Source organism: Anas acuta, chromosome Z, assembly GCF_963932015.1.
Source record: "Anas acuta chromosome Z, bAnaAcu1.1, whole genome shotgun sequence".
Lineage (NCBI taxonomy): Eukaryota > Metazoa > Chordata > Aves > Anseriformes > Anatidae > Anas > Anas acuta.
In genome coordinates, this window is record NC_089017.1 from 5,959,865 (window position 1) to 5,982,484 (window position 22,620).

General features: G+C 66.5%; 3 protein-coding genes across 4 annotated transcripts; 2 read left to right on the top strand and 1 right to left on the bottom strand.

Moving 5' to 3' along the window:
- The first annotated feature begins 22 nt into the window (after nucleotides 1–22).
- Nucleotides 23–3,791, top strand: SPAG8 (sperm associated antigen 8). 2 transcript variants are annotated; one of them, XM_068666773.1, is made up of 7 exons: nucleotides 851–1,901; nucleotides 2,104–2,434; nucleotides 2,580–2,754; nucleotides 2,849–2,894; nucleotides 2,979–3,093; nucleotides 3,186–3,248; nucleotides 3,326–3,602. In XM_068666773.1, the coding sequence occupies exons 1-7, from the start codon at nucleotides 1,750–1,752 to the stop codon at nucleotides 3,458–3,460; spliced, it is 1,017 nt and encodes a 338-aa protein (XP_068522874.1). In that variant the 5' UTR covers nucleotides 851–1,749; the 3' UTR covers nucleotides 3,461–3,602. The 2 variants fall into 2 exon arrangements, with proteins under 2 accessions (XP_068522873.1, XP_068522874.1); XM_068666772.1 differs by having other exon boundaries at nucleotides 23–1,901; nucleotides 3,186–3,791.
- NPR2 (natriuretic peptide receptor 2) lies at nucleotides 3,702–13,419 on the bottom strand. The gene is made up of 22 exons (XM_068666771.1): nucleotides 12,602–13,419; nucleotides 9,119–9,318; nucleotides 8,911–9,024; nucleotides 8,384–8,519; nucleotides 8,188–8,282; nucleotides 7,973–8,105; nucleotides 7,761–7,845; nucleotides 7,545–7,665; nucleotides 7,213–7,287; nucleotides 7,011–7,088; nucleotides 6,701–6,805; nucleotides 6,485–6,556; nucleotides 6,225–6,384; nucleotides 5,980–6,135; nucleotides 5,733–5,901; nucleotides 5,498–5,644; nucleotides 5,165–5,288; nucleotides 5,011–5,079; nucleotides 4,749–4,923; nucleotides 4,551–4,649; nucleotides 4,369–4,460; nucleotides 3,702–4,276 (listed from the first exon to the last, which is right to left on the bottom strand). Exons 1-22 carry the CDS (start codon nucleotides 13,341–13,343, stop codon nucleotides 4,214–4,216), a joined length of 3,210 nt encoding a protein of 1,069 aa, XP_068522872.1. The 5' UTR covers nucleotides 13,344–13,419; the 3' UTR covers nucleotides 3,702–4,213.
- Nucleotides 13,420–21,280: 7,861 nt separating this feature from the next.
- On the top strand, nucleotides 21,281–22,300 carry MSMP (microseminoprotein, prostate associated). Its single transcript, XM_068666001.1, has 3 exons — nucleotides 21,281–21,415; nucleotides 21,780–21,888; nucleotides 22,111–22,300. Exons 1-3 carry the CDS (start codon nucleotides 21,304–21,306, stop codon nucleotides 22,298–22,300), a joined length of 411 nt encoding a protein of 136 aa, XP_068522102.1. The 5' UTR covers nucleotides 21,281–21,303.
- The last annotated feature ends 320 nt before the right edge of the window (nucleotides 22,301–22,620 follow it).

The window sequence follows — 22,620 nt, forward strand, 5'->3', positions numbered from 1 at the left end:
TCTTATCTTGGCCTCCACACCAGGCCTCCTTGTGCACACCCCAGAGCCCCCCGTGCACACACCAGTGTGCAAAGGGTTGTACTGCACGCCCCAGATCCCCTGTGCAAGAACCACTGTGCAAAATGTGTTGCACACCCCATGCCTCCTGTGCAAACACAATGCACGACAAATTGGACACCCCAGAACCCCCCCATACATGCACCACTGTGCAAACCGTTGCATTGCACATCCCAGACCCCCCCGTGCATGCACCACCGTGCAGGACAAATTGCATTGCACCCCCCCGGACCCCCTGCACGTGCAAGGCACACACAGCCCCGTACCCACACGGTGGCACCGGGCCACGCGGCCACGTGCGGGGCAGCAGCGGGGCCACGGCCCCGGCATCCCATCGTCTCCCTGCCCCGTGCCTCCTGCTCCGGCCACCGCTAAATTTAGCAGGGGGCCGGCGCTGGCGCAGCGCGCAGCCCACCTGGCACCGCGGCGTGGCCGCCTGGGCCCCCGCCAGGCGCGCAGGGACCGCAGCCGCCGGGGATAATGTGGGGTCTGTTCGGCCGGGTGTCGCTGCCGGCGGCTCTTGGGGCCCAGCTGGGGGGCTCATGGAGGTTTGGGGGGGATCCCTGCGCTCTGCAGACCCCTCGCAGCTTTGCAGACCCCTGCTCTGGAGCACCCCGTTAGTGGGGGCTCCCCAGAAGCTGCACATGAGAACATGGGGGGGTGTGGAATAAGGGGGGGGCACTGGCGTTGTCCTGGGGGGGTCCCTAAAACATGCATGCAGGCTACATGAGCATTGTGCCCCACACACACACACTTTGTGCCGGGGCGGGCGGGGGGCCCAGGGTTGTTTTCATTCCCCAGCCAAGGACTATCGCAAATGACGCAAGTTCCCCAAAGACATCGAGGGGAAGGGGGGAGGGAGGAGAAGGAGCGGGGGGGGGGGGGGGGGGGGATGGATGTGTCAGCGGCACGCTGCGCCCAGATGTGCTCCAGCTCCCGCTGCCGGGCCCCAAGCCCTGGGCTCCCCGCAGGGTGCCCCGGAGCAAAGCCACATCCCCGGGGGGGCGGACACGGAGGGCACGGCGCGGGGGGGTCCTCCCCGCTCACCCCCAACCCCGGACACGTGTGGGCGCCCCCCCGGCGCTCCTCTCTCTGCCGGCAGCTGCTCGGCAGATGGGCTCGCAGCAGCCACAGCCCCGGGCCCCTCCGCGGGGCTGCCGGCACGGCCGGCCCCCAGCTCCCCCCTCCCCGACGGCTTGGCCCGGAGCCGAGCTCCCGGGGCGGGGACCGTCCCCGCTGGGCCGCGGGGGTGAGACGCGAGGCCGGCCAGGATAAACAAGAGGCCCCAGCGCCGGCAGCGCGGTGGCTCGGCCGGCGCACACCGCAGAGCGCTGCAATAACAGCCCGGGGGCCGCCGCCGTCAAAGGGCCCTTCTTCTGCACGGCGCCCGTCGAGGCTGGAAGGGGTGGGAGAGGGGGGGGGGCGGAGAGCGGGGCTGGCGTCCTGCAGGCTCGGGGGGGCGGCGGCCGGGCCCTGCCCTGCCCTTCCCGGGCCGCCCCCCCCCCCGCCCCGAGGCGCGCAGAGGGCGCACGGCGCGCCCCGGACGCCCCCTCGGGGCTGCGGCCGCGCACGTGGACGGAGCGCGCGCGCGCGCCGCTGACCACGCCCCCTCCCCCCGTAACCACGCCCCCCTCGCCCATCTCCCGCCACCTCGCCCCACTCTGTCCCCGCCCCCCCCGAGGCTCTCCGCCAATGGGAGGCGCCCCCGCGCTCGGCTCCGCCAATCAGATGGCGAGGACGGCGTCCCCCGTCCCCATGGAGACCGAGGGGGGGGGCGCGGGAGAGGAGCCCCCGGGCCCGGCCATGGAGCGCGGAGCGCGGCGGGGGACGGAGACCCCCAGGGGGTGGGCACCGGGGGGCACCGGGGGGACATCGGGGGGGCACTGGGGAGGGGGCCCAGGGGTGCTGGGGAGGCACCAGGGGGGTGTTTTGGGGGGTCCCCGGCGGGGTGCTGGTGACCCCGCCTGGTGATGGGGTCACCCAAAGGGCAGGGGTCACCGGGAGGGCACTGGGGGTCGTGACCCCGCTGTCTGTCCCCGCGCGCAGGGTGGCTCTGACCGGCTGTGTGCCCCCAAAGCATGGGGGGGACCCCCGGGATGAGCCCCCCCCGTGCACGGTGAGGATGCGGGGGGACGTGCTGCTGCCCGTGGGGGGCTCGTGCCGGGGGGACGCGGCCGGGGAGCCCCCCGGGGTGGTGGTGGTGGACGGCGGTGAGGAGCTGGGCGCGGACGAGGAGCAGCAGGAGGAGCAGGAGGACGCAGCCGAGGAGGTCCCAAAGGTGCTGGCCGTGGCCATGGAGCCCCCCGAGGTGCCGGCCCCGATGCCCGTGCAGGTCGTGCCCCGCGGGAGCTGCTTGATCCACAACTGGCAGGAGGAGGTAACCCCACAGCCCCCCTGCTCCTCAAATCGGTGCAGGGGACAGCATGTGCTTAGGGACCCCTTGGGGGGTCAATGCACCTGGGGGGCTCGGGGAGGGGTCGGTGCCATCCAGGGGAGGTGCTGGAGCCACGCCGTGTCCCCAGAGAGCCACCAACGACCTGGACCAGGTGCCGGTGCCGGAGATGGGCAGCGAGGGCTTCGTCCACCGGCACGGCCACCGCGGGCTGCTGACCCTCCAGCCACCAGCCCAGCCGCCCCCCAGCAGCACCACCAAGCACGCCTTTCGCCCGCCCCACAGTGTCCCGATGCTGGCGAGAGGTGGGACCGGGGATCCCCATCCCAAAATAAAATAATGGGGGGAGCGAGGTGCCGAGGGGCTCAGCCCGGTGCTGAGGGTGCCGGCTCCCCGCAGGGCAGCGGGAGGCCATGCTGGAGCTGATGCTCTACCAGAAGTACAGGTGAGACTGCCCCTCCCCGGCCCCAAGGGTGGTCCCCGTGCTTGGGGACCCCAAAATCGGGCAGCTGGGGGGGTGGTCCCACAGGCAGGAGCTGCTGGAGGAGATGTCCCCTCCCCGTGCGCCCATGGAGAGCCTCTCCACCACGCACCGGGATTTCCAGGCAGGGGGCTTCCAGCCCACACCGCTGCCCACCACCCAGGTACCCACCCCACACCTCGCACCCCACCAGGGGTCCCTGAGGACGCCGCCCCCCTCCCCGGCTGACACAGGGGCTCCCCTTTTCCACCACAGCCCCACGACTACCACACGGAGCAGCCCTGCAGCTTCTGGCTGGAGCAAGCCCGCAGCGTGCCCGTGAGCACCCCCAGCCCGCCCTGCCCGTGGGGACAGCACCCCCTGCTCACAGGGGTCCCCGCGTCCCTCTCCTCCAGGGCGTCACCTGCATCCGCACCGGGGACAGCCCCTTTCGGAGGAACGCTGCCTTCTCCACCCCCATCACCGAGTACCTGGAGCAGCCCCTGCCCCACGTCGCCGAAAGCTACGGGGTGCGGCCGAGCAAGCAATAAAGAGCAGGCGGTGTCCCTGCCCTGGCACCCAAGGGTGTCCCTGCGACCCTGCGCACCTCGGCTGTCCCCTGTGGGGCAGGGGACCCCGATAACCACCCCCTGCTGGCAGCCACCGCCACCCCCAAATGCGGCACGTCCCCGGGGATGCGTCCTCTCCCCGTGCCCGCGGTGGGTGACACGCGTCCCCGTCCCCGTCCCCATCCAGCCCCAAGCTTGGAGCCCCCAAAAGCAGACAGCGGCGCTGGGGGCAGGTTGTATTTCAACAAAATAGTCTGCGCGGACGCCTATATTTACACCTGGGGAGGGGGTATTTACAGGAGCCGGGGGGGGAGGGCTATGTACAGGGGAAGAGGAGGGGGGCACGGGTGGGAGCAGCAGGGTCTGAGCCTGTCCCGCTCCCTTTGCCCCCCCTGGGGAGGGGGTGAGAGGGGCGCAAGGAGGGGCTGAGTACTGAAAAGAGAAGGCAAAGTGCCCTGCGGGGCAGCCAGGCCCCAGGGGGCGGCTCAGAGCCCGCCGAGCCGAGGGGTTTCGGGGAGGTGGGAAGGGGGATCGGGACCCCGAGAGGCTTTGGGGAGGGGGGTGTTGGGGGTTGAGGCCGGTCCCCCCGCTCCGTGGGGCAGCGGGAGGCTCGGGAAGGCTTTGCTGGTGCTGATGGGGGGGGGACAGGCGGTGCTGTGGCCGCTGTGCCCCGCACGCCCCAAACCTGCTCCGGTGCTCCCCGGGGGCACGGGGGGGCTGGGGGCTGCGCCGGGCTCAGACGACTTTGGGGTCTTTCCTCTCGCCCAGCAGCCAGTAGGTCCGCATCTTCCCCTTGCCCTGGGGGTGGAGGGCGGTGGTCAGACCCCCCCACGGACCCCAGCCCGTGGAAAGGGAGGGGTGTAGGGGGGGGTTTTGGGGAAGGGATTCACCTTCATCTCCACGTCCCCGCGCAGCTCCAGCTCGAAGCAGCCGAACTCATCCAGGACTTCTTTGGTGGTGGAGGAGACGTGGATCTTCAGGGCTGGGGCGCAAGGAGAGGTGGGGGGGGGACACGATAAGGATGTGGAGCAGGATGGGACCCGCAGTGCCCATCCCCATCCCCGTAGCTCACCCTGCCCGTTGGACTCCATGCGGGACGCCGTGTTCACCGTGTCCCCAAAGAGGCAGTACCGCGGCATCTTCAGCCCCACCACTCCTGCACACACGGGGCCTGGGGAGGGAGAGGGGGACAGGGGACATGCTCAGGCCAGGACGGGACAGGGACACAGGAGGAGGGGGAGGGCACGCAGGCTGCATCCCCCAGGCTCACCGGTGTGGATGCCGATGCGCAGGCGCAGCTGGTCGTTGGGCCGGTGGCGGATCTTGAAGGTTTTGACGGCCTCCAGCAGGGCCAGCGCCATGCGGACGATCTCGTGGGCGTGCAGCTTGCCATTGCGCACCGGCAGCCCCGACACCACCATGTAGGCGTCCCCGATGGTCTCCACCTGCACGGCACCGGGGACGTTGGGTGGGCTCGGCTCGGCTCGGCCCCCGTCCTCGCCCTCCCCCCGCCCCTTCCCCGTCCCCCTCACCTTGTACACGTCGAAGTTGTCGATGATGGCATCGAAGCACGTGTAGAGGTCGTTGAGCAGCGTCACAACCTGCAAGGAGCAGGGGCTGGTGGTGGTGGTGATGGGGGACACGCACACACGAAGCCCCCTGCCCGCCCCTGTCCCCGCTCCCCACCTGCATGGGGGTGCTCTCGGCCGACAGGGCGGTGAAGCCCACGATGTCGCTGAAGTAGATGGTGACGCTGTCGAACGCCTCGGCTCGCACCGTCTCGCCGTGCTTTAGCTGCTCTGCCACGGAGCTGCCGGGGGAAAAAGGGGGCAGTGGGTGCCGGGGGGCCACCACCACGATGGGTGCCCCTCTCCCCAAAATCCCACAGCCCATCCTCCCCTTGCCAACAGTGGCACAGGGAGCCGGTGGGCACCACGACCCTACAACGGGCACCACAACCCCACAACGAGCACCACGACCCCACAACGGGCACCCTGGCCCCATTTCGCCCCCGCTCACTGGGGCAGGATCTGGTACAGCAGGTTCTCCGCCTTGCGCTTCTCCTCCAGGTAGGCTTGCGTGCGCTCCTCCACCAGCTTCTCCAGGTTGTTGGCGTACTGCTCCATGCGCGACAGCAGGTTGTCCAGGATGCTGGTGCTGCCCTCCCTGCAGGGACACGGACACAGGCGGTGGGGACACGCACACCGTGGGACCCCCCCTTCCCAGCCCGCCCCAGGCTTCTGCCAGCACCCACTTGTTGAATCTGCGGATGAAGATCTTGATCTGCCCAAAATCGGGGCGCTCGGCCGGCTCCTGCGCCCAGCAGCGCTCCATCAGCACCGCCAGCTCCTCGCTGTGCACCCCGATGTCGATGGAGGGGCGGAAGAACGGCTTCTGGCTGTTGCGCACCTTCTGCACAATCTCTGCCCGAGGAGAGGGGACTGATGAGCACGAATCCCTTCCCCAAAACCCACCTCACCCCGTAACCCGGCCCCTCACACCTTTGGGGCTCAGGTCCATGCCCTCGATGTAGAAGGGCCCGTTGCGCAGGGCGATCTCCTGCACGATGATGCCGAAGCTGTAGACGTCAGCTTTCTGCATGCCCTGCGGGGGCAGACGGCCCTTCTGCAGCAGCTCCGGGGCCGTCCACAGCTTCTCTGGTGGGACACGGCCACGGGATGGTGAGGCAGGGCCACCCCGTGCCCTCCTGCCACCCGCGTCCCCCTCCCCTGTGGTGTGCGCTCACTGGCGTAGAGCGCGTGCGTGTCCTCGCCGTCGCAGGGCGAGCGGAAGCTGGCGAGCCCGTAGTCGGTGATCTTCAGCACGAAGCGGCTGTCCACCACGCAGTTGGAGGACTTGAGGCTGCCGTGGTGCCCGATGATGCTGTTGTGCAGGAAGACCATTCCCTGGGGGCGGACAGACAGACAGACAGACGGATGGATGGACACGGTGAGGTTGGCACCCCCCCCCCACTGACTCTGCACCCCGTGCGCACAGCTCGGGTACCTTGACGATGTCGTTGATGAGCGAGTAGCGAAACATCCAGTCCAGGTTGATGCTCTCGTTCTCCAGGATGTCCTGGGGGAGGCAGCACGCCGAGCGCGGGGACGGTGGCACCGGCACCACCCTCACAGGGTCCCCATGGCCACCCCATCCCCGAAATTGGAGCCTCCCCCCCCCTTCCCCCATCTCGCCCCAACGCCCTGTGTCTGCCCCCCCTACCTGCAGGCTGCCCCGCGGGCAGTACTCGGTGACGATGCAGATGTTGGGGGGGTCGATGCACGCCCCGATGAAGCGCGTCAGGTGGTTGAACTGGATGTCCCTCATCTGGGAGGGGGGGAACAGGCAATGTCTGGATGCGGGGTACCCCTGGACGCGGTGCCGCTCCCCATTGTGCCACGCACCATGGCCACAAAACCACAGGGATCCCTCTCTATCCCCCCAATGGGGGTGCCCCCAGTGGTCCCACAGCCCCACCACCCCCAGGAGGGAACCCCACGCCCCCCCATCAGGGTGCCCACCCAAAACCTACGTGTTTCAGCTCGAAGAGCACCTGGCGCGTCAGCTCGATGCGCTTCTTGTTGACGTGCTTGATGGCCACCACGTTGCCCTGGGGGCAAGGTGAGAGAGGGCTCAGCGCCCGCCGGGAGGATTTGAGGAGGGGAGCGAGGTGCCAGCATCACACCAGGGGTGTGACTGAGGGGGGATCGGGTGGTGGTGGCGCTCGGACTGACCTTGAAGTGCCCGGTGTTGGCGAAGATCTGGTACTTGCCGTGGGTGGTCATCAGGGAGCCGTAGCTGGAGCCGCGCTGCGGGGAGGGAGGGTTAGGGATGGGGACCCCAAGGAGGGGTGGCAAGGGATGAATTGTGGTGTGTAGGGCCAGCACCAGGTCTGCACGCCCCATACCAGCGGCTATAGGATGAGGTACGGGGGCACGGATAGGGGATGGAAGAGTGCAGGTGATGGGTGCAACATGGCTGTGGTTTTGTAGGGGACGGAGGGCCACGCAGGGGCAGGACGGGGGGGACAGGGACAGGACAGGGGCAGTGTCCTGGGGGCTCTCACCAGGGACAGGGTGAGCCGGCTGCCCGCGCCCTTGTGGTAGCGCTCGGCGCTCCCGAAGTGCAGCTCGTCCCAGCGGATCCTCCACAGCATGCTGGCCAGCTCCTTCTCCAGCATCAGCTTCCTGGGGTGGGGTTGGGGGGGGGACACACAACACGCACAGGGGGTCAGGCTCCTGCCCCCCAGCACCCAGGCACGGCTCCCCCAGCCCCGACCCACCTGAAGATGAGGAAGCTGGAGATGCCGAACATGACGAAGGTGAGGCCGGTGCCCAAAGCCACGATGGCCAGCGTGGAGAGGGGGGCTGCAGTGAAATTTGGGGGGGGCACACTGTTAGCACGCCACTCGAGGGGCCCAAAACCCCCCAGGGGAGGACGCTGGGCACTCGGAGACCCCATGGATGCCAGCACCGGGGGGGGGCATGCACCCACTTTTATCGCAGGAGGGGTCATCCACATCGAAGACGCAGGGCGGGTTGTCCAAGGGGGGGGCCCCCTTCACCCAGCGGATGGGACGGCCCAGCCAGCGGATCTGCTTCTCCGCGCCCGAGTAGTGTCCCACCACCTGGGCAGACAGACCTGAGCCTGGAACACCCCCTCAGCCCCTCCCCACCTCCCCCAGGACCCCCCCGTGTGCCGCCCCCCACCTCGTACTGCCCGCTCTCGGGGTCGCCCATGGCCCACAGGTTGAAGTCGGTGTCCCGGTCGTTGTTGCCGTCCATGCTCACCAGCCCCGTCACCCCTGCGGGGACAAGAGGGACCCTGGTGGGTGGGATGGGGACGGCGGGACCCGAGCCCCCAAGACCCATTGCCAACTCCCTCCCCCCTCCCCAAAAAAGCTACCCTGGAACTTGCGGTCCCGCATCTTCTCGATGAGGTGGGTGGCGTTCTTCTTGGAGCCGCCCTCCCGCAGGGTCTCGTTCAGCACCATGGCGTACAGCAGCACCCCGTCGTAGAAGCACCCCGCCACCAGGTTCATCTGCCAGGAGGGACCTCAGCACGGCACGCACCCCCCCCCCACGGCCCCACAGCCCTGCACCGGGGCCCTGCACGCCTCCATAGCCCCATAATCCCATATAGGGGCCATGGAAACCACTGCAACCCCGTAACCATGCGCCAGGGCCATGCACACCTCCCTAGCCCCATAACCCCAAACCACAGGGCAATGCACACCTCTGCAACCCCATAACCCCAAACCGGGGCCATGCACACCCCTTCAACCCTATAACCATGCACCATGGCCACGCACACCCCTGAAAATCCACAACCCCACAGCAGGGCCACGCACACACCCTGCCGGGACGGCACCACAGCCACCCCACAGCCCCCCCAGGGGACGGTGCCCCCGGCACGCAGCGGGAGGCGCTCACCAGGGAGTAGTTGAGCTGCACCCCGAATTTCTGCTTGGCTCGCAGGATGAGCTGCGTTTGGAAGTGCTGGTACTCGGGGTTCTGGGGCTCGTAGTAGGTGATCACCAGCACGGTCTGCAGGACGGCACAGCGCCCCGTGTCACGCAGCGGGGCCACGTTGGGCACATCCCCGTCCCCGTCCCCATCCCCGTAGGGAGGCGCAGCTCACCTGGAAAGCCTCGCGCAGCCCCGAGTCCTGTCCCGGGCCCTGCTGCCACGGTTTGAAGGCATCACGGGCAGAATCTCCCCGCAGGCTCTCCCCAAAAACGTCCACGTAGAAGAAGACGTAGTCGCCGTTGGTCAGGTTCTCGCGCTGCGCCAGCTGCATGATCCGGCGCAGCATCTCCGGCGGCCCGCAGAGGTACACCACTGCGGGGACACGGGGCGTCAGGGGGGCACCGCGGTGGGACCCCATCCTGGGACGTCCCTCACCCGCCCCGACCTGCCCACGCCACGTCAGGCACCCTGGAGAAAAAGGGGAGCTCCCAAAATCACCGGCACCCCCGTGCACCCCATCCCGGGGGACGCCACCGTCCCGGCACCGGCTCTGGGTAGGGGAAAAGTGGGTCCAGGAGGAGCAGCGAGGCCGTGCCCCCGGAGGCCGTCAGCCTCTGCCCGGAGGCCGCTGGGGAATCCATGCCGAGGAGAAGGACAAAAACATGTTTGGGTTTGCGGTCGGTCGTGCGGCAGGAATGTGCAGGTTCCCGGATTCCAGCACCTTCGGCGGGGCCGCGGCATTAATTGGAAACAGAGCATCTGCTGCCGCGACCCGGGCGGCAAAGGGGGTGCCCGGGCCCCGTCCTCACACCCCCCCGAGACCCCAGCCCCGCTGCCGGGGGGCTCCACCAGCCCCATTGGGATGTCCAAGCGGGTGACGCGTGGGGCTGGCCGCGGGCACCGTGTCCGTGGGGCTGTGCGCCCCACGGGCTGCGCCGGAGAGTGTCCGAAACCCCCCCGAGCGGGGGCCCTCCTCACCCTCGTGGAGGGCCAGAGCGGAGGCTCCTGCCACTGCCTCCTCCCTCCCCCCGGAAAACCAGGGCCCCCGCTCCAGCCAGCCTGGCTGGGAACCCGGGATTGAGCAACGGGGGAGGAGGCGGCGGGCGCCGGAGGAATGTCACGCTCAGACGCTGGCCCCGGCGCACGGCCCTCCCGCCCCGGCCCCATTGCGGGCACCAGGGGGAGGGCTCGGGGGCAGCGGGGGCAAAATAATAATAATAATAATACAAAAATAAAGTAAAAACACGCACAGAAAAAAAAAAACAAAAACAACAACACTGGGAATGCAGCGGGGTGGGGGGAAATTGGAGGTGATGAGCGCGCCGGGAGCGGTGCTGATGGCAGGGGGGCTGTGGTGACAGCTGGTGGCAGATGGTGGCACGGCCCCACGGCGGTGACAGACACACGCCCGGTCAAAGGGCAGGGGGGCGAGGGGGGCGCACGGCACCCAAGTGGCTCCCCGTGTGGGATGTGGGGCTAACGTGGGGCTGGAAGCATCAGGGGAAGGTGCCCGGGCCCCCTCCTCCTGCCCGCCCGTTCCCCCAGGCGGAGGACCTGCGCTCGGCGGGCAGATGCTCCGGTAATTCCCTGCGCCGTGGCTCTAATTATATCAGCGCTCTCACGAGCAGCAGGAGGGACGTGGGCCCCTGCACGTCGCCCAGGCCCCTGCCAGAGGGACGGTGGCAAGCACCGGGTGGCCGCGCGCAGGCACGGGGCAGGTGCGTGGCCGCCCCACTCTCGCTGATGGAGACCCCGCTCCTCGGGGCTGTCAGCAGCACGGGTGAGGAGCTCCGGGGGGACACGTGGGGCTGTCCCCTGCCTCGCCAAAGCCACGCTTGGGAGATGGGAGCTGACACCCTGCGGTGGCACCGAGGTCCTAAGGATGTGGGGTCCCTCACCCCAGGGGACCCCCATCCTTGCATCCTCCACCTCGATGCGCATCGGGGCGATTTAGGGCCGCATTTAGCCTCTCTCCCCGCGTGCTGCCTCGCCCCAATCCCACCCAAAGCCCCCTGTCCTCAGCCCCAGGGCGCAGAGCTCCCCCACTGCCCCATCTGGCTCCGCTGGCCCCGGCTCGATGTCCTCCTTAATGACACAGCATCTCAGGATCCATTAAGGAGCCGCGCGGGGCGGCTGCCTCCAGGATCGATACACCCCGCTCATCAATAATGGACGAGCGAGCGTCAGGCTGCCCTTGCTCTCCAGCTGCCTCCCTAAGCCCCTCCATTTCCTCCCGGCCCGATATAGCCGCTCTCCCGAGGCGACAAATTGATTTATACCCCCCGCTTGGCACCAGGGTGGGGCCGTCCCCGTCCCCATCCCCGTCCCCATCCCTGTCCCTGTCCGTCTGCCACGGCCACAAGCAGGGACCGGCACGGGGCAGGAGGCTGCCACCTCCCCCCCGAGCACCTCGGCGTGCCGGCACCGCAGCCACCGCCAGCGCCACCCGACAGCCGGCCACGTCCACACCGTCACCCTCCGCCTCCCCGTGGTACCCAGGTCCAGCCTGCCCCCGGGGACACCCCGACCCCGATGGCCCCCGGGCTTGGGACACGGAGAGGGCAGGGTGGCCCGAGCCACAGCGTGCCACCAGGGTGCCCCCGTGTCCCTCTGCTCGCTCCTGTGCCACACATCCCACCAGGGAGTGGGGGGTCCTGCATGGGGTGAGGGTGGTGGGGGGCTGGGAGCGGGGGTCCTGGGCCAAGGGGGGGTCCCAAAGGGTCCTGCTGCCCCCTCAGCCCTGCTGTGAGCATGTGTGCTCGCCCCTCACCGTGCCCTGTACCCACAGTGTGCTCACAGCTCAGCGTGCCCCACAGGGGTCCCACTGCGTCCCCTGCCCCTCGCCGTGCCCCACACAGGTCCCACTGCGTCCCTGTCCCCTTGCTGCACCCCACACAGCTCCCACTGTGTCCCCAGCCCCATGCCATGCCCCACATGGGTTCCGCTGTGCCCACTCCTCGCTGCACCCCACATGGGTCCCGCTGCGCCCCCATCCCTTTGCTGTGCCCTTTATGTATCCCACTGTGTCCCTGTCCCCTCGCTGTGCCCCACAGCGGTGCCACTGCACCCCCATCTCCTTGCTGGGTCCCACATGGGTCCTGCTAGGTCCCCATCCCTTCATTTTGCCCCACACAGGTCCCTTGGCTCCTTGCTGTGCCCCACAGCAGCCCCACTGTGCCCACCCCTCGCTGTGCCCCACAAGGGCCACACTGTGACCCCAGCCCCTTTGCTGTACCCCACAGAGGTCCCACGGTGTCCCTGTCCCCTTGCTATGCCCCACAGAGGTCCCAGCGTCCCTGTCCCCTTGTTGTGCCCTACAGGGGTCCCGCTGCTCCCTCGCTGTGCCCCACAGAGGTCACACTCTGTCCCTGCCACCTTGCTGTGCCCCACAGAAGTCCCACTGCATCCCCATCCCCTTGCTGCGCCCCGCACAGGTCCCACCATACCCACCCCTTGCCGTGCCCCACACAGGTCCCACTGTCCCCCCACCCCCTCGCCGTGCCCCACAGAGCTCCCACCGCACCCCCCTGCCCTGTCAGTGCCCCACACGCGTCCCACCGTGCCCCACACAGATCCCACCGCATCCCCATCCCCTCTCCGCTCCCCACGGGACATTTTTCTCCCCCCCCACCCCACGCCACGCCACGCCACGCACCGCGCCCGCTGGCCTTGATGAAGTGGATGGCGGTGTCGGCGCCGCCCTCGTCGGGGGAGTAGATGTGGTGCCGGACGGTGAGGTTGCTGCCGTCCTGCAGCTCCTGGAAGACGCCCTCGATGGTGAAGTAGTAGGGCCGGTCGTCCGTCTTGTGGTCCACGTAGAGCAGGGCGGCGCGGGAGCTCCAGTTGAAGTGGGCGTGCAGGTGGGAGACGAAGGCGCCCAGCTTGGGTGCCGAGGGCCCGGTGCGCACGGTGGTGCGGTAATGCTCGCGCTTCTCGCTGAAGCCCACCGCCACCGCCCCGGCCGTGATCAGGGGCAGCCGCCAGTGCGAGGCGAAGCGTCCCACCGAGGCGGCGGGGTAGACGCATCCCGGCCCGAAGAGCACGTCGGGGTCGTGGTAGAGCTTCAGGTCCACGGCTTTCAGCGGCGCCACGTACTCGGAGCACGCGCCCCCCAGCTCCGAGCTCATGAACTCGACGCGCACCGAGAAGGGCCGCGGCAGCAGCGGCGGCTCCCCACGCTGCAGCGCCTCCAGCGCCAGGCTCAGCGCCGGTTCCACGCGCGGCCAGGCCCACGCGTAGCTCACGTTGCGCTCCGGCAGCACCACGGCCACCGTCAGGTTGGCGACCGCCCCGTCGGGGGGCGCAGCCACCGCCGCCGCCGCCGGTGTCCCCCGGTGCCCGCCGCCCCCCGCCGCCGCCAGCAGCGCCGCCAGCACCAGCGGCAGCCCCGGAGCCATGGGCCCCGCCGGCGGATCCTGCGCCCGCGGATCCTGCGCCCGCCGCCGCCGCCGCCGCCGCCTGCGCCTCCCCCGGGCGGGGCCGCCCCGGACCGGGCAGCGCCCCCCCGGACCGCCCCGTCCCGCCCCCGGAGCCGCCGCCGCCACCGCCCGCCCCCACGGGGAGAGGGGAGAGAGGGGAGAAAGGGGAGAGAGAGGGGAGAGGGGGGGGGGCGGCCCCGCCGTCGGGGGTTGGGGGGAGGTGGGGTTGGAGCAGGGGGTGGGTTGGGGTTGGGGCGCGCTGCAGGGTGGGGGGGGTGGGGAAGGGGTGTGGTGGCTCCCGGGGGGTCCAGAGAGAGGGGAGATGGGGGAGGGGGTGTCCAGTGGGAGGGGGTTGGGGAACGGGGGGAACCGGCTCTGGGGGTCTTCAACACGAGGGGTTTGGGGGAGAGAGTGTGCAGGATCCGGGGGTCTCCAAGGTGGGGGGACTGGGGAGGGGGTGCCCCGGCTCCGGACATCTCCAGCGTGAAGGGATTTGGGGAAGGGGTGTACGGGATCCGGGGGTCTCCAGCACGAGGGGATTTTGGGGAAGGGGTGTACAGGCTCCGGGGGTCTCCGACATGGTGGGATTGGGGAGGGGGTGCCCAAGCTCTGGGGGTCCCCAGCGTGGATGTGCCCGGGTTGCAGGGGTCTCCGGATCGGGGGTGTTGGTGAAGGGGTGTCCAGGCTCCGGGGGGCTCCAGCAAGAGGGGATTTGGGGGAGAGGGTGTCCACGCTCTGGGGGTCTCCGACGTGGGGGGATTGGGGAGGGGGTGTTCAGCATGAGAGGAGTTGGGAGGGGATGCCCGAGTGCTGGGGGTCCCCAGTGTGTGGGAGGATTGAGGGTGGGGTGCCTGAGTTCTGGGGGTCTCCAGCACAAAGGGATTTTGGGGAAGGGGTGTCCAGTTTGTGAGTGTCCCCGGCACGAGGGGATTTGGGGAGCTGGGGGAAGGAGTATCCAGGCTCCAGGGGTCCCCTGCACGAAGGGATTGGGGAGGGGATGCCCGAGTTCTGGGGGTCCCCAGAGTGGGGGCGTTGGGGAAGAGCTGCCCCAGCTCCGGGGGTCTTCAGCACGAGGGGATTTTGAGGAAGGAATGTCCAACTTCTGGGGGTCTCCAGACCCGGTTATGGGGTCCTCAGCGTGAGGGGGGTCGTGGGGGTGCCCAGATCTGTGTGTCCCCCTGGGGACACATCCCCCTGTGGATTTGGGTTCAGGATCCCACCGGGGCTCTCGGGGGGGGGAGCGGTGGCTGCGGGGAAGGGACAGGCGGGGCAGGGGGCGGCCGGGGGGGCGGCGGGGCCCCCGCAGGGGGCAGCGTGCCCGCCCCACATTCCTCGCATTCCCGGCTCGCCCGCAGTCCCGTGGGGCGGGCGGGCAGCGGGAGCCCCGTCCCCCCCCAAACACACACACGCGCAGCCCCCCACCCGTGTCTGCCCCACGCGGGGGGACCTGGAGGGGGGGTGAGACCCGTCCCCTCCAGGATTTGGGGTAAAAAGGGGGGGTGAACGGAGCGCGGAGCTGCGGGCGCGGCACCCCCGCTCGCCCCGCCGGTGCCACCCCGCAGGTGTCCCCGCGATGAGTGACACGTCCTCGGCCAGCCGGGGGATTGGGTTGCTGGGTATAAATAGCCGCGGGGCGGCGAAACCCGAGCGGGAGCATCCGAAACCTGGCCAAAAATTCCGCCCCCCCCCTCCCGGCACCTTCCCGGAGCGCCCCCGTGCTGGCGCCTGCGAGCCGCCAGAGGGGGCCCGGGGACCGGCTCCTGCGCCCAGGGCGCACGCAGCTCCCACGGGTGACAGCGCGAAGGGGCAGCAGGGGACGGCTGCCCCCGCGTGGAGCCGGTCACCCGTGGGCTCCGAGCCCCGCCAGACCCCTCGGACACCTGGGGACGGTGCCCTGGCGGATTTTGGGGTGTTTGTGCCTCGCCTTCCCCTCAGAGCTTCGCATCCCAGAGCCGGAGAATTTGTGCCAAAATGTTCCCTCGGGGGAACATTTGGCACGCTGCCAAAAGTGTGCCCCGGGTGTCCCAACGGGAAGGGCTTGTCCTTGTCACCCCTCTTCCCCCACCACCCTTGGAGTGTAAAAAAAATATATATATAAAAATAAATAAGTAAAATAAATGTTTTTTCCGCCTCCTGGAGCTGGCGGGCTGCAGAGCCCAGCCAAGCGCCTTCACCTCTGCACCGAGAGCGGGGCCAGAAACCTGTCAGCCCTGGGAGGTGGCTGTGAAGAGCACGCCAGGCACCGGCAGTGGGTGCCTCCAGGACCTCCAGCTCCACCGGGCTGGGTGGAGGAGCTGCAGCGGGAGCCACCACACCGGGGACGCGTGGTGCCGCGGCACGGGGACCTCTGGAGATGCAGAGTGGTGAGGGTGGAGGGGACGCGGCTCTGGGTTCACCATCTGCTCCCCGTCTGCTCCAAAGGCCACCCGGTCCCTGCTGGGTGAGGAACATCTCCAGAAGGTTGTGGTGGCTTTGGCCAGGAGGTCACGGGCCGCAGCGTCAGCGGGGCCGGGTGCCGGCATGCGGGGCGACCTCTGCGTTTATGGGCTTCGTGCGCTGCAGTTGTCAGGGTAACCCAGAGGACTCCTTGTTTGTGTTTGGGTTTGGCGTGCCAACAGCGGAAAAAATGGAGCAGAAGTGAATATTTTAAAGGGAAAAACGTGGGTAATGCGGCAGCTCTGCTGCTCCTCGGGTTCAGGGCCGGTTCAGGGCCACCATGCCCCAGAGCCAAGGAGGGGCCCTACGGGTGTGGGGTTGTGCAGGGGGTTGTGGCTGGAGAAGGGATGCGTGGAGCAGCGGGGCTGTGGTTCTGCTGCCAGAGAAAGGCCAGCAAAGGTCTGCAGGAGTCACCCAGGACACGAAAAGCACCAGTGTCCCCTGTGGGTGTCTCCTTCCCTGCACCCTGCTGAACTGGTGGTGCCACCAGCACCAGCGGTGCCATCTGCTGCAGTGGCGCCACCAAATTCTTGGTGCCATCAGCCTCATTGGTGCCACCAGCCCTGGTGGTACCACCAGCCTCACTGCTGTCACCAGATTCAGCATTGCTACCAGCTCCATTGGTGCCACCAGCCCCAGCAGTGCCACCGCTCTCAATGATACTACTGGATTCATTAGAGCCACCAGTCCCAGTGGCGCCACACGCTGCAGGGGTGCCACTAAATGTGAAGCCACCATCCTCACTGGAGCCACCAGCCTCTGCGGTGCCACCAACCACACTGGTGCCACCAACCAGGGTTCACTGGGCCACCAGCTTCATTGGTGCCATCAGCCTTGGAGGTGTCACCAGATTCAGTGGTGCCACCCTCCTCGTTGGTGTCACCACACTCAGTGGTTCTTCCAGCATTATTGGTGCCACCAGCCCTGTTGATGCTGCCAGCCTTGTTGGTGACACCAGTGCCATTGGTGCCACCAGCCCCAGAGGTCCTGCTGTGGTGCCCCCATCCCAGCACCACTTTCCCTGCCACGTGCGCCCGCCCTCGCCTTGGCCCCAGGCCTGGCAGGCTCGTGGCACTTTCTTGGACAGCGCGGCTCCTGCGGGGCCTGGGACCGATCTCCCAGGGCTATTTCTGACTCACAGGACAGGAAGCGTTTAGGGGTTTAAGCTGAGATGAATAATGTGCTCATTTCCTTGTGCCGACTACAAAGCACCTGCTCCGGGGGATTTATGGAGTGCCGGTCTCTCGCGTTCGCGGCACCGCTGCCCGCCCGGATGTTTTTATTTTCCCGGGATGGCCGCCGGGTGCCAAGGCCTGTTTTCCTAAACACCCCGCGCCCTCCCGTCACGTTTCCCGTGAGAGGAGGCCGAGGGCAGTGGTGCCAGCGGCGAGGGTGAGGGGGACACGTGGGGTAACGCCCGGTGCCAAAGGCTGGCCCGAGGCAGGGCTGGGCGCCTGCGGGTGCCACTGGGAGCACCCCAGGAGGTGCTGGAGGTGCTGGAGCCCTGCTGGGAGAGGTGGTACCGGGGTGCAGGAGGCACGGTGGGGCAGCAGACAGAGGGCTGGGCCCCTCTGGGGAGGGCATGGGAGAGGATCACAGAGTCATTAGGGTTGGAAAAGACCTCCAGGTTGGCAAAGACCTCCAGGATCATCACCCTGCCACCACTGTCACCCACTAAACCCTGTCCCCAAGCACCACGTTCAGCCTTTCCTTGAGCACCCCCAGGGACGGTGACTCCACCACCTCCCTGGGCAACCCATTCCAATGCCTAATGCCTCTCTCTAAGAAATGTCTCGTAATTCCCAACCTGAACCTCCCCTGGTGCAACTTGAGGCCATTCCCTCTATTCCTATCACTGGTTACCTGTGAGAAGAGGCAGACCCCCAGCGCCCCACACCTCTCTTTCAGGTACCTGGAGAGAGCAATGAGGTCTCCCCGAGCCTCCTCTTCTCCAGACCAAACAACCCCAGTGCCCTCAGCCGCTTCTCACAGGACTTGTGTTCCAGGCCCCTCACCAGCTTCACAGCCCTTCTCTGGACACGCTCCAGGCCCTCGAGGTCTTTCCTGTTGTGAGGGGCCCAAAGCTGAACGCAGCACTCGAGGTGCGGCCTCACCAGAGCCGAGTACAGGGGGACGATCACCACATCCAGCTGGGAACCAGAGCGCAGGGGGATGACAGGGTTGTTGTGGCCAGCTGGATGTCACTCTGTTCACCACCACTCTCTGGGCCTGATCCCCCAGGTGTCCCACACATGCTGTGTGATTGCACTCAGGATGAGCTGTTCCATCACCTTTCCTGGCACCGAGGTCAGGCTGACTGGCCTGGAGTTCCCCAGATCCTCCTTAAGACCCTTCTTAGAGGTGGGCATCACATCAGCACATCTCCCGTCATCCGGGACATCTCCAAGACCACTGGTAGGTGATGGAGAGTGGCCCAGCAATCACAACCACCAGTTCCCTCAGCACCCTAGGGGCTGGAGAGGGAGAGGGATGGGGCATTGTCAGAGATGGAGCACGCTGGAAAAGGATGGAGTGTGATGGGGAAGGATGGAGCATGGTGGAAAGGGATGGATGATCAGGATGAGGAATGGAGCAGGATGGAGAGGGATAGACCATGATGGAGAGTGATGGAGCGTGTTGGAGAGGGGTGAAAATGAAAGGAATGCTGCATGATGAAGAGGGATGGAGCGGGATGGAGAGGGATGGAGCGTGAAGGCAAGGAATGGAGCATGATGGAGAAGGATGGAGCAAGATGAGGGGGGATGGAGAGCATTGGAGTATGATGGAGACAGATGGAGCACAAGGGCGAGCAAGGAAATGTGAGCATTGTCCTCTTCCTGGAGCACAGCTGCAGCTGCTTTTACACTATGGGGTGGCTCCGAGCAGTGTGACAGCAGCTCGGTGGCACAGAAGAGGGCTCTGCTGATGCCCTGGGGTCCCCTTTAGGTGCTGGAGGCACGGGAATGGGTCAGCGGGCACAGCCCAGAGCTGGCATCTCCCCGAAACCCTGCCCCGCGCCCTGGGACTGGGCTGACACTGACCCAGCTCGGCCCAGCGATAAGTCGTGTTGTTTCTATTTCATTTTTTAATTTCTGCTGTTTAGAGAGAAAATAAAGTGCTTGTGGGGAGCAGGAGCCAAGCTCCCCAGTGCCTAAAACAGCAATCGCAGCACTTCCTTGGATTTATGGTGTTTGCTTTCACAATGCCAGCCGGGATCCTGTTTGCTTCCTGCTCTGCAGCTGCAGCCTGAGCTGAAGGCTCAGGAGATTCAGGTTTTATAACACTCCTGGATCCTGCCGATGGCAACTTGTCCATCAGCTTTTATTACCCACGCACCTCCTGCGGGGCCAGGGGGGAAGGGCGAGCATCGCCACCCCATCCTGGCACCCCCTGCCCGCCCGTGCACCCCGGGAGCTGCAGCAGCTCTGCGGGGAGCCCGGCGGCACCGTGCCCTCCTGGGACGCAGCCAGCTGCCCTCGGGTGATGCTGAGACACGGATGCAGCTCCTCACCAAGGGTCCTGGGGTTTCGGGGCTGGTGGCTGCCCACTGGCACACCGGTGCTGCAGGGATGCTCCATCCACAGCATCCCCGGTGCCAGCCCTGCAGCCCTCGCGCCCTGAGTCCTTCTCCAGGCGATGCTCTCTGAGCTGCCGGCCCCCAGCCGCCCTCTCCCCGGATTTTCGGCGTCCCCCTGGAAGCCCGGGCAAGCCACCGGGGCCTCCAAATTAAAAACACCGCTTTTGTTTAACGTTTTCTCTGCTCGGCGACGAAACGAAGATGGATTAGTTCATTGTGGCTGCGAGCGTGCCAGGCTCCTTCTTCCAAACACACAATAGGAATATTCGTTTTCCGCCCCGACGACGGGGACTTTTATCCTCCTTATATAGTAACAACTCTGCTCCAGAGGGCGATTTCCATTTGTTTCTGATGCGCTCCAGCCTCCCAGCCCACAGCCCACGGCCCTTGGGTTACTCATGGGTACCCCGAGCCGCTCCGATTTATCACCAGCCTTTCCCAGCCTGCCACACGCGCTGCCCTCTGCCTCCCCGTTTTGTTTTTTTTTTATTCCCCAGTGGTTTTTTTCCCCATTCTCTTTGGACACGCAAGATTTTTTGCCTCTTGTTCAGCCAGGGCAGTGCTTTGAGGGAGGCAGCCCCGTCCCAGTTCCCTGCATCTGCTGAGGCAGCTCTGGGTGACATCTGGGGACAGGGACACCAGGTGACAAAGGGTCTCCGGCCACAACGGGACGCGCCTGGAAATCCGAAAGTGGTGAATCCAAAGCGGATAAAAGGAAGCATTTTTTATTATTATTATCATTTATTATTTTTTTTTCACTCTCTGCTTAATTAGGCTGCCACAGGAAAGCGCTCAGGCCAAAATGTAGCGGGATTCAGGGAGGGATTGGACACTCGCGCGGATAACAAAAATATCCAGCTATAACAGAGGATGCCAACACAAATTCTGGAAGGGATATTGAGCCTCACGCGTCAGGGTGTAAACCTATCCCAAACTCTCAGCACCAGGCAGATTAACAGCGGGGAGGATGACCCACGCACGCCGCTGCTACTGCAGCCACCAGCGGGCTGTCCCGTGCCCACAGCCCTGCTCTCCTGACGTGTCACAAGGGCTGTGAGTTGCCCCGGGCACACCAGCTCTTTGCTCAGCAGCTCCTCTCTTTGGCCACTTGTTGCCCAAATCCACCTGTGCCTCCAGGTTTCATCCCTCTGGTCGCCTCCCTGATTTTGCAGGAGGGGGCTGCTCGGCTCCAGGGGCTCCACACTCACACCAGAACCACCGAGCTGAGCCCTGGGGACACTGGGGACACTGGGGACTCCCCGTGTTGGGGGGAATCACCACATGTCCTCGTCCTAGGGGATAAACCCTTACCCTCAGCACATTTGTGGCCACAAACCCACACTGGGGGCTCGGAGAAGGGGGAAATCTCCCCCTTGAGCCACCCGTGGGCTGCATGTGGCACCTCTGCACCCTTTTGCTGGTGCTTAATGTGGTGCTTGTGCCACCCCGGTCCCTGCCCGATGGGATGCTCGGAGACCTTGCAGTGACAGCGTGATGGGGAGCCCAAAGCTCTCCTCATGGTCAGGAGATTTCTGTCACCCTGCCTGAGGCAACCCCGCTGGGGTCCCTCGGATCTCCCCTCGCTGCCGAGCCCTGCACCCACAGGGGCTTCCAACTGGAGACATTTCTGGAGGGCATGAATCAGCTTTTCACAGCTTGTTAAAAATCTTGATCCTACCTCTTGTTTTCATGCCTTTCAAATCAGGAAATGAGTTTTACAACTTTTCCAGTGGGGCACAGCTGGTGGCCAGGGTCGTAAAGCTGAACTTTATAAATATCTCTTGTTGGGATCAGGGGAAGAGCATTAAAAAGGCAGAGAGAGAGAGAGAGAGAGAGAGAGAAAAGGGAAAGGAGCAAAGGAGAGAGAGAGAAAGAGAAGAAAGGCAACTCGGCAGGACCGCGGGGAAGCCCAGCTCGACGACAGCCATGGCCATGAGAGCGCAGAAGCCGGCGTGCGCCTGGGGCAGGCTCTGCCTGCTGCTCTCCCTCCTCCTCCAGCTGCCAGGCTCCCAGGCCAAATGCTACTTCCAGGCTAAAGGTAAGCGGGGAGGTGAGCCGGGAGGGCACGCTTGATGCTAGGACAAGGCCTCGTCTTCCCCCTGGGGCACGGGGCCGTGCCCTGCCTGCCTGCCAGGCTGTGCCGAGCTGGGGAGCGCGCTCGCGGGCCGGTGATGACTGGAAGGAGCAGCCTATAAACCACAGAACAGCTCCCCAGGGCTCTGGCTGAGAAACAGCTCGCTGGGCCACGGAGAGCTCCTGGCAGGGGCCCGGCTGGGGCCGAGCGTGCAGGACCAGCAGCAGAGGGAAGAGGGCTGCCCCGTGTCCTTTCAGGGTGGAGGGAGGCCGAGGGGGCTCCCACACGCTCCCCCCTGAAGCTCATTGCCACCTTTCCCTTTTTACAGCTCCCTGCGAGTACGAGGGGAAGCAGTTCGCCCTCGGGGAGTCGTGGCTGAGCACCAACTGCCTGCTGTGCACCTGCCTGCACCCCATCGGCGTGGGGTGCTGTGAGACGTGAGTGAGGGGCGCTGGGGACGGGCTGTGGGGGTGGCACACGTGGTGGAGACCCCAAGGGGCTGCGGGGAGACACGGCCCGGTGAGGGGTGGCAGGGCGAGGGGTGTCACAGAGGGGTCTGTGGGCAATAAATGCACAGCAGCGGGTCTGGGAAGGGTGTGGGCAGTCCCCTGGCAGGCGTCAGGGGGGAGCTGATGGTGCTGCTGTGCCCTCTCCCGCAGCACCCAGCACCCCATCGACTTCCCCGACTGGTGCGAGGCGCACTACGACACGCAGACCTGCCAGATCTCGGTGGTGCAGAAGGCCAACCCCAGCCTGCCCTGCGTGAAGAGCGTGGAGCACGAGTGGGGCTCGGCCGGCACCCCCGAGCCGCTCAGCAACAAGGTGCTGGGCGCGGGGCTGAGCGGGTAGAGACCCCCGCCGCCAGCATCCCCCCCCTTCTCCTCCAGAGCGCACCTCCTGCATGCTCCAGACCTGCCCCGTCCCGTAGAGACACCACTGCAGCCACCTTCCAGGGAAACCACTGTCCGTGCACCATCGTCCTGAGCTAACATTTACACCCCAGCGCTGCCACAGTACGGCTTCGCTTCCGCCTTCAGCTCCCCGAAGCGAGCCGGGGCCCCTTCACAAAAAAAAAAAAAAAAAAAAAAAAAAAAAAGCGAGGACGGGCCCTGAGCCAGGCTGCCCGTGGGAAAGCAGATCCCAGGGGATGTCCTCCTGGGGCACAGCCC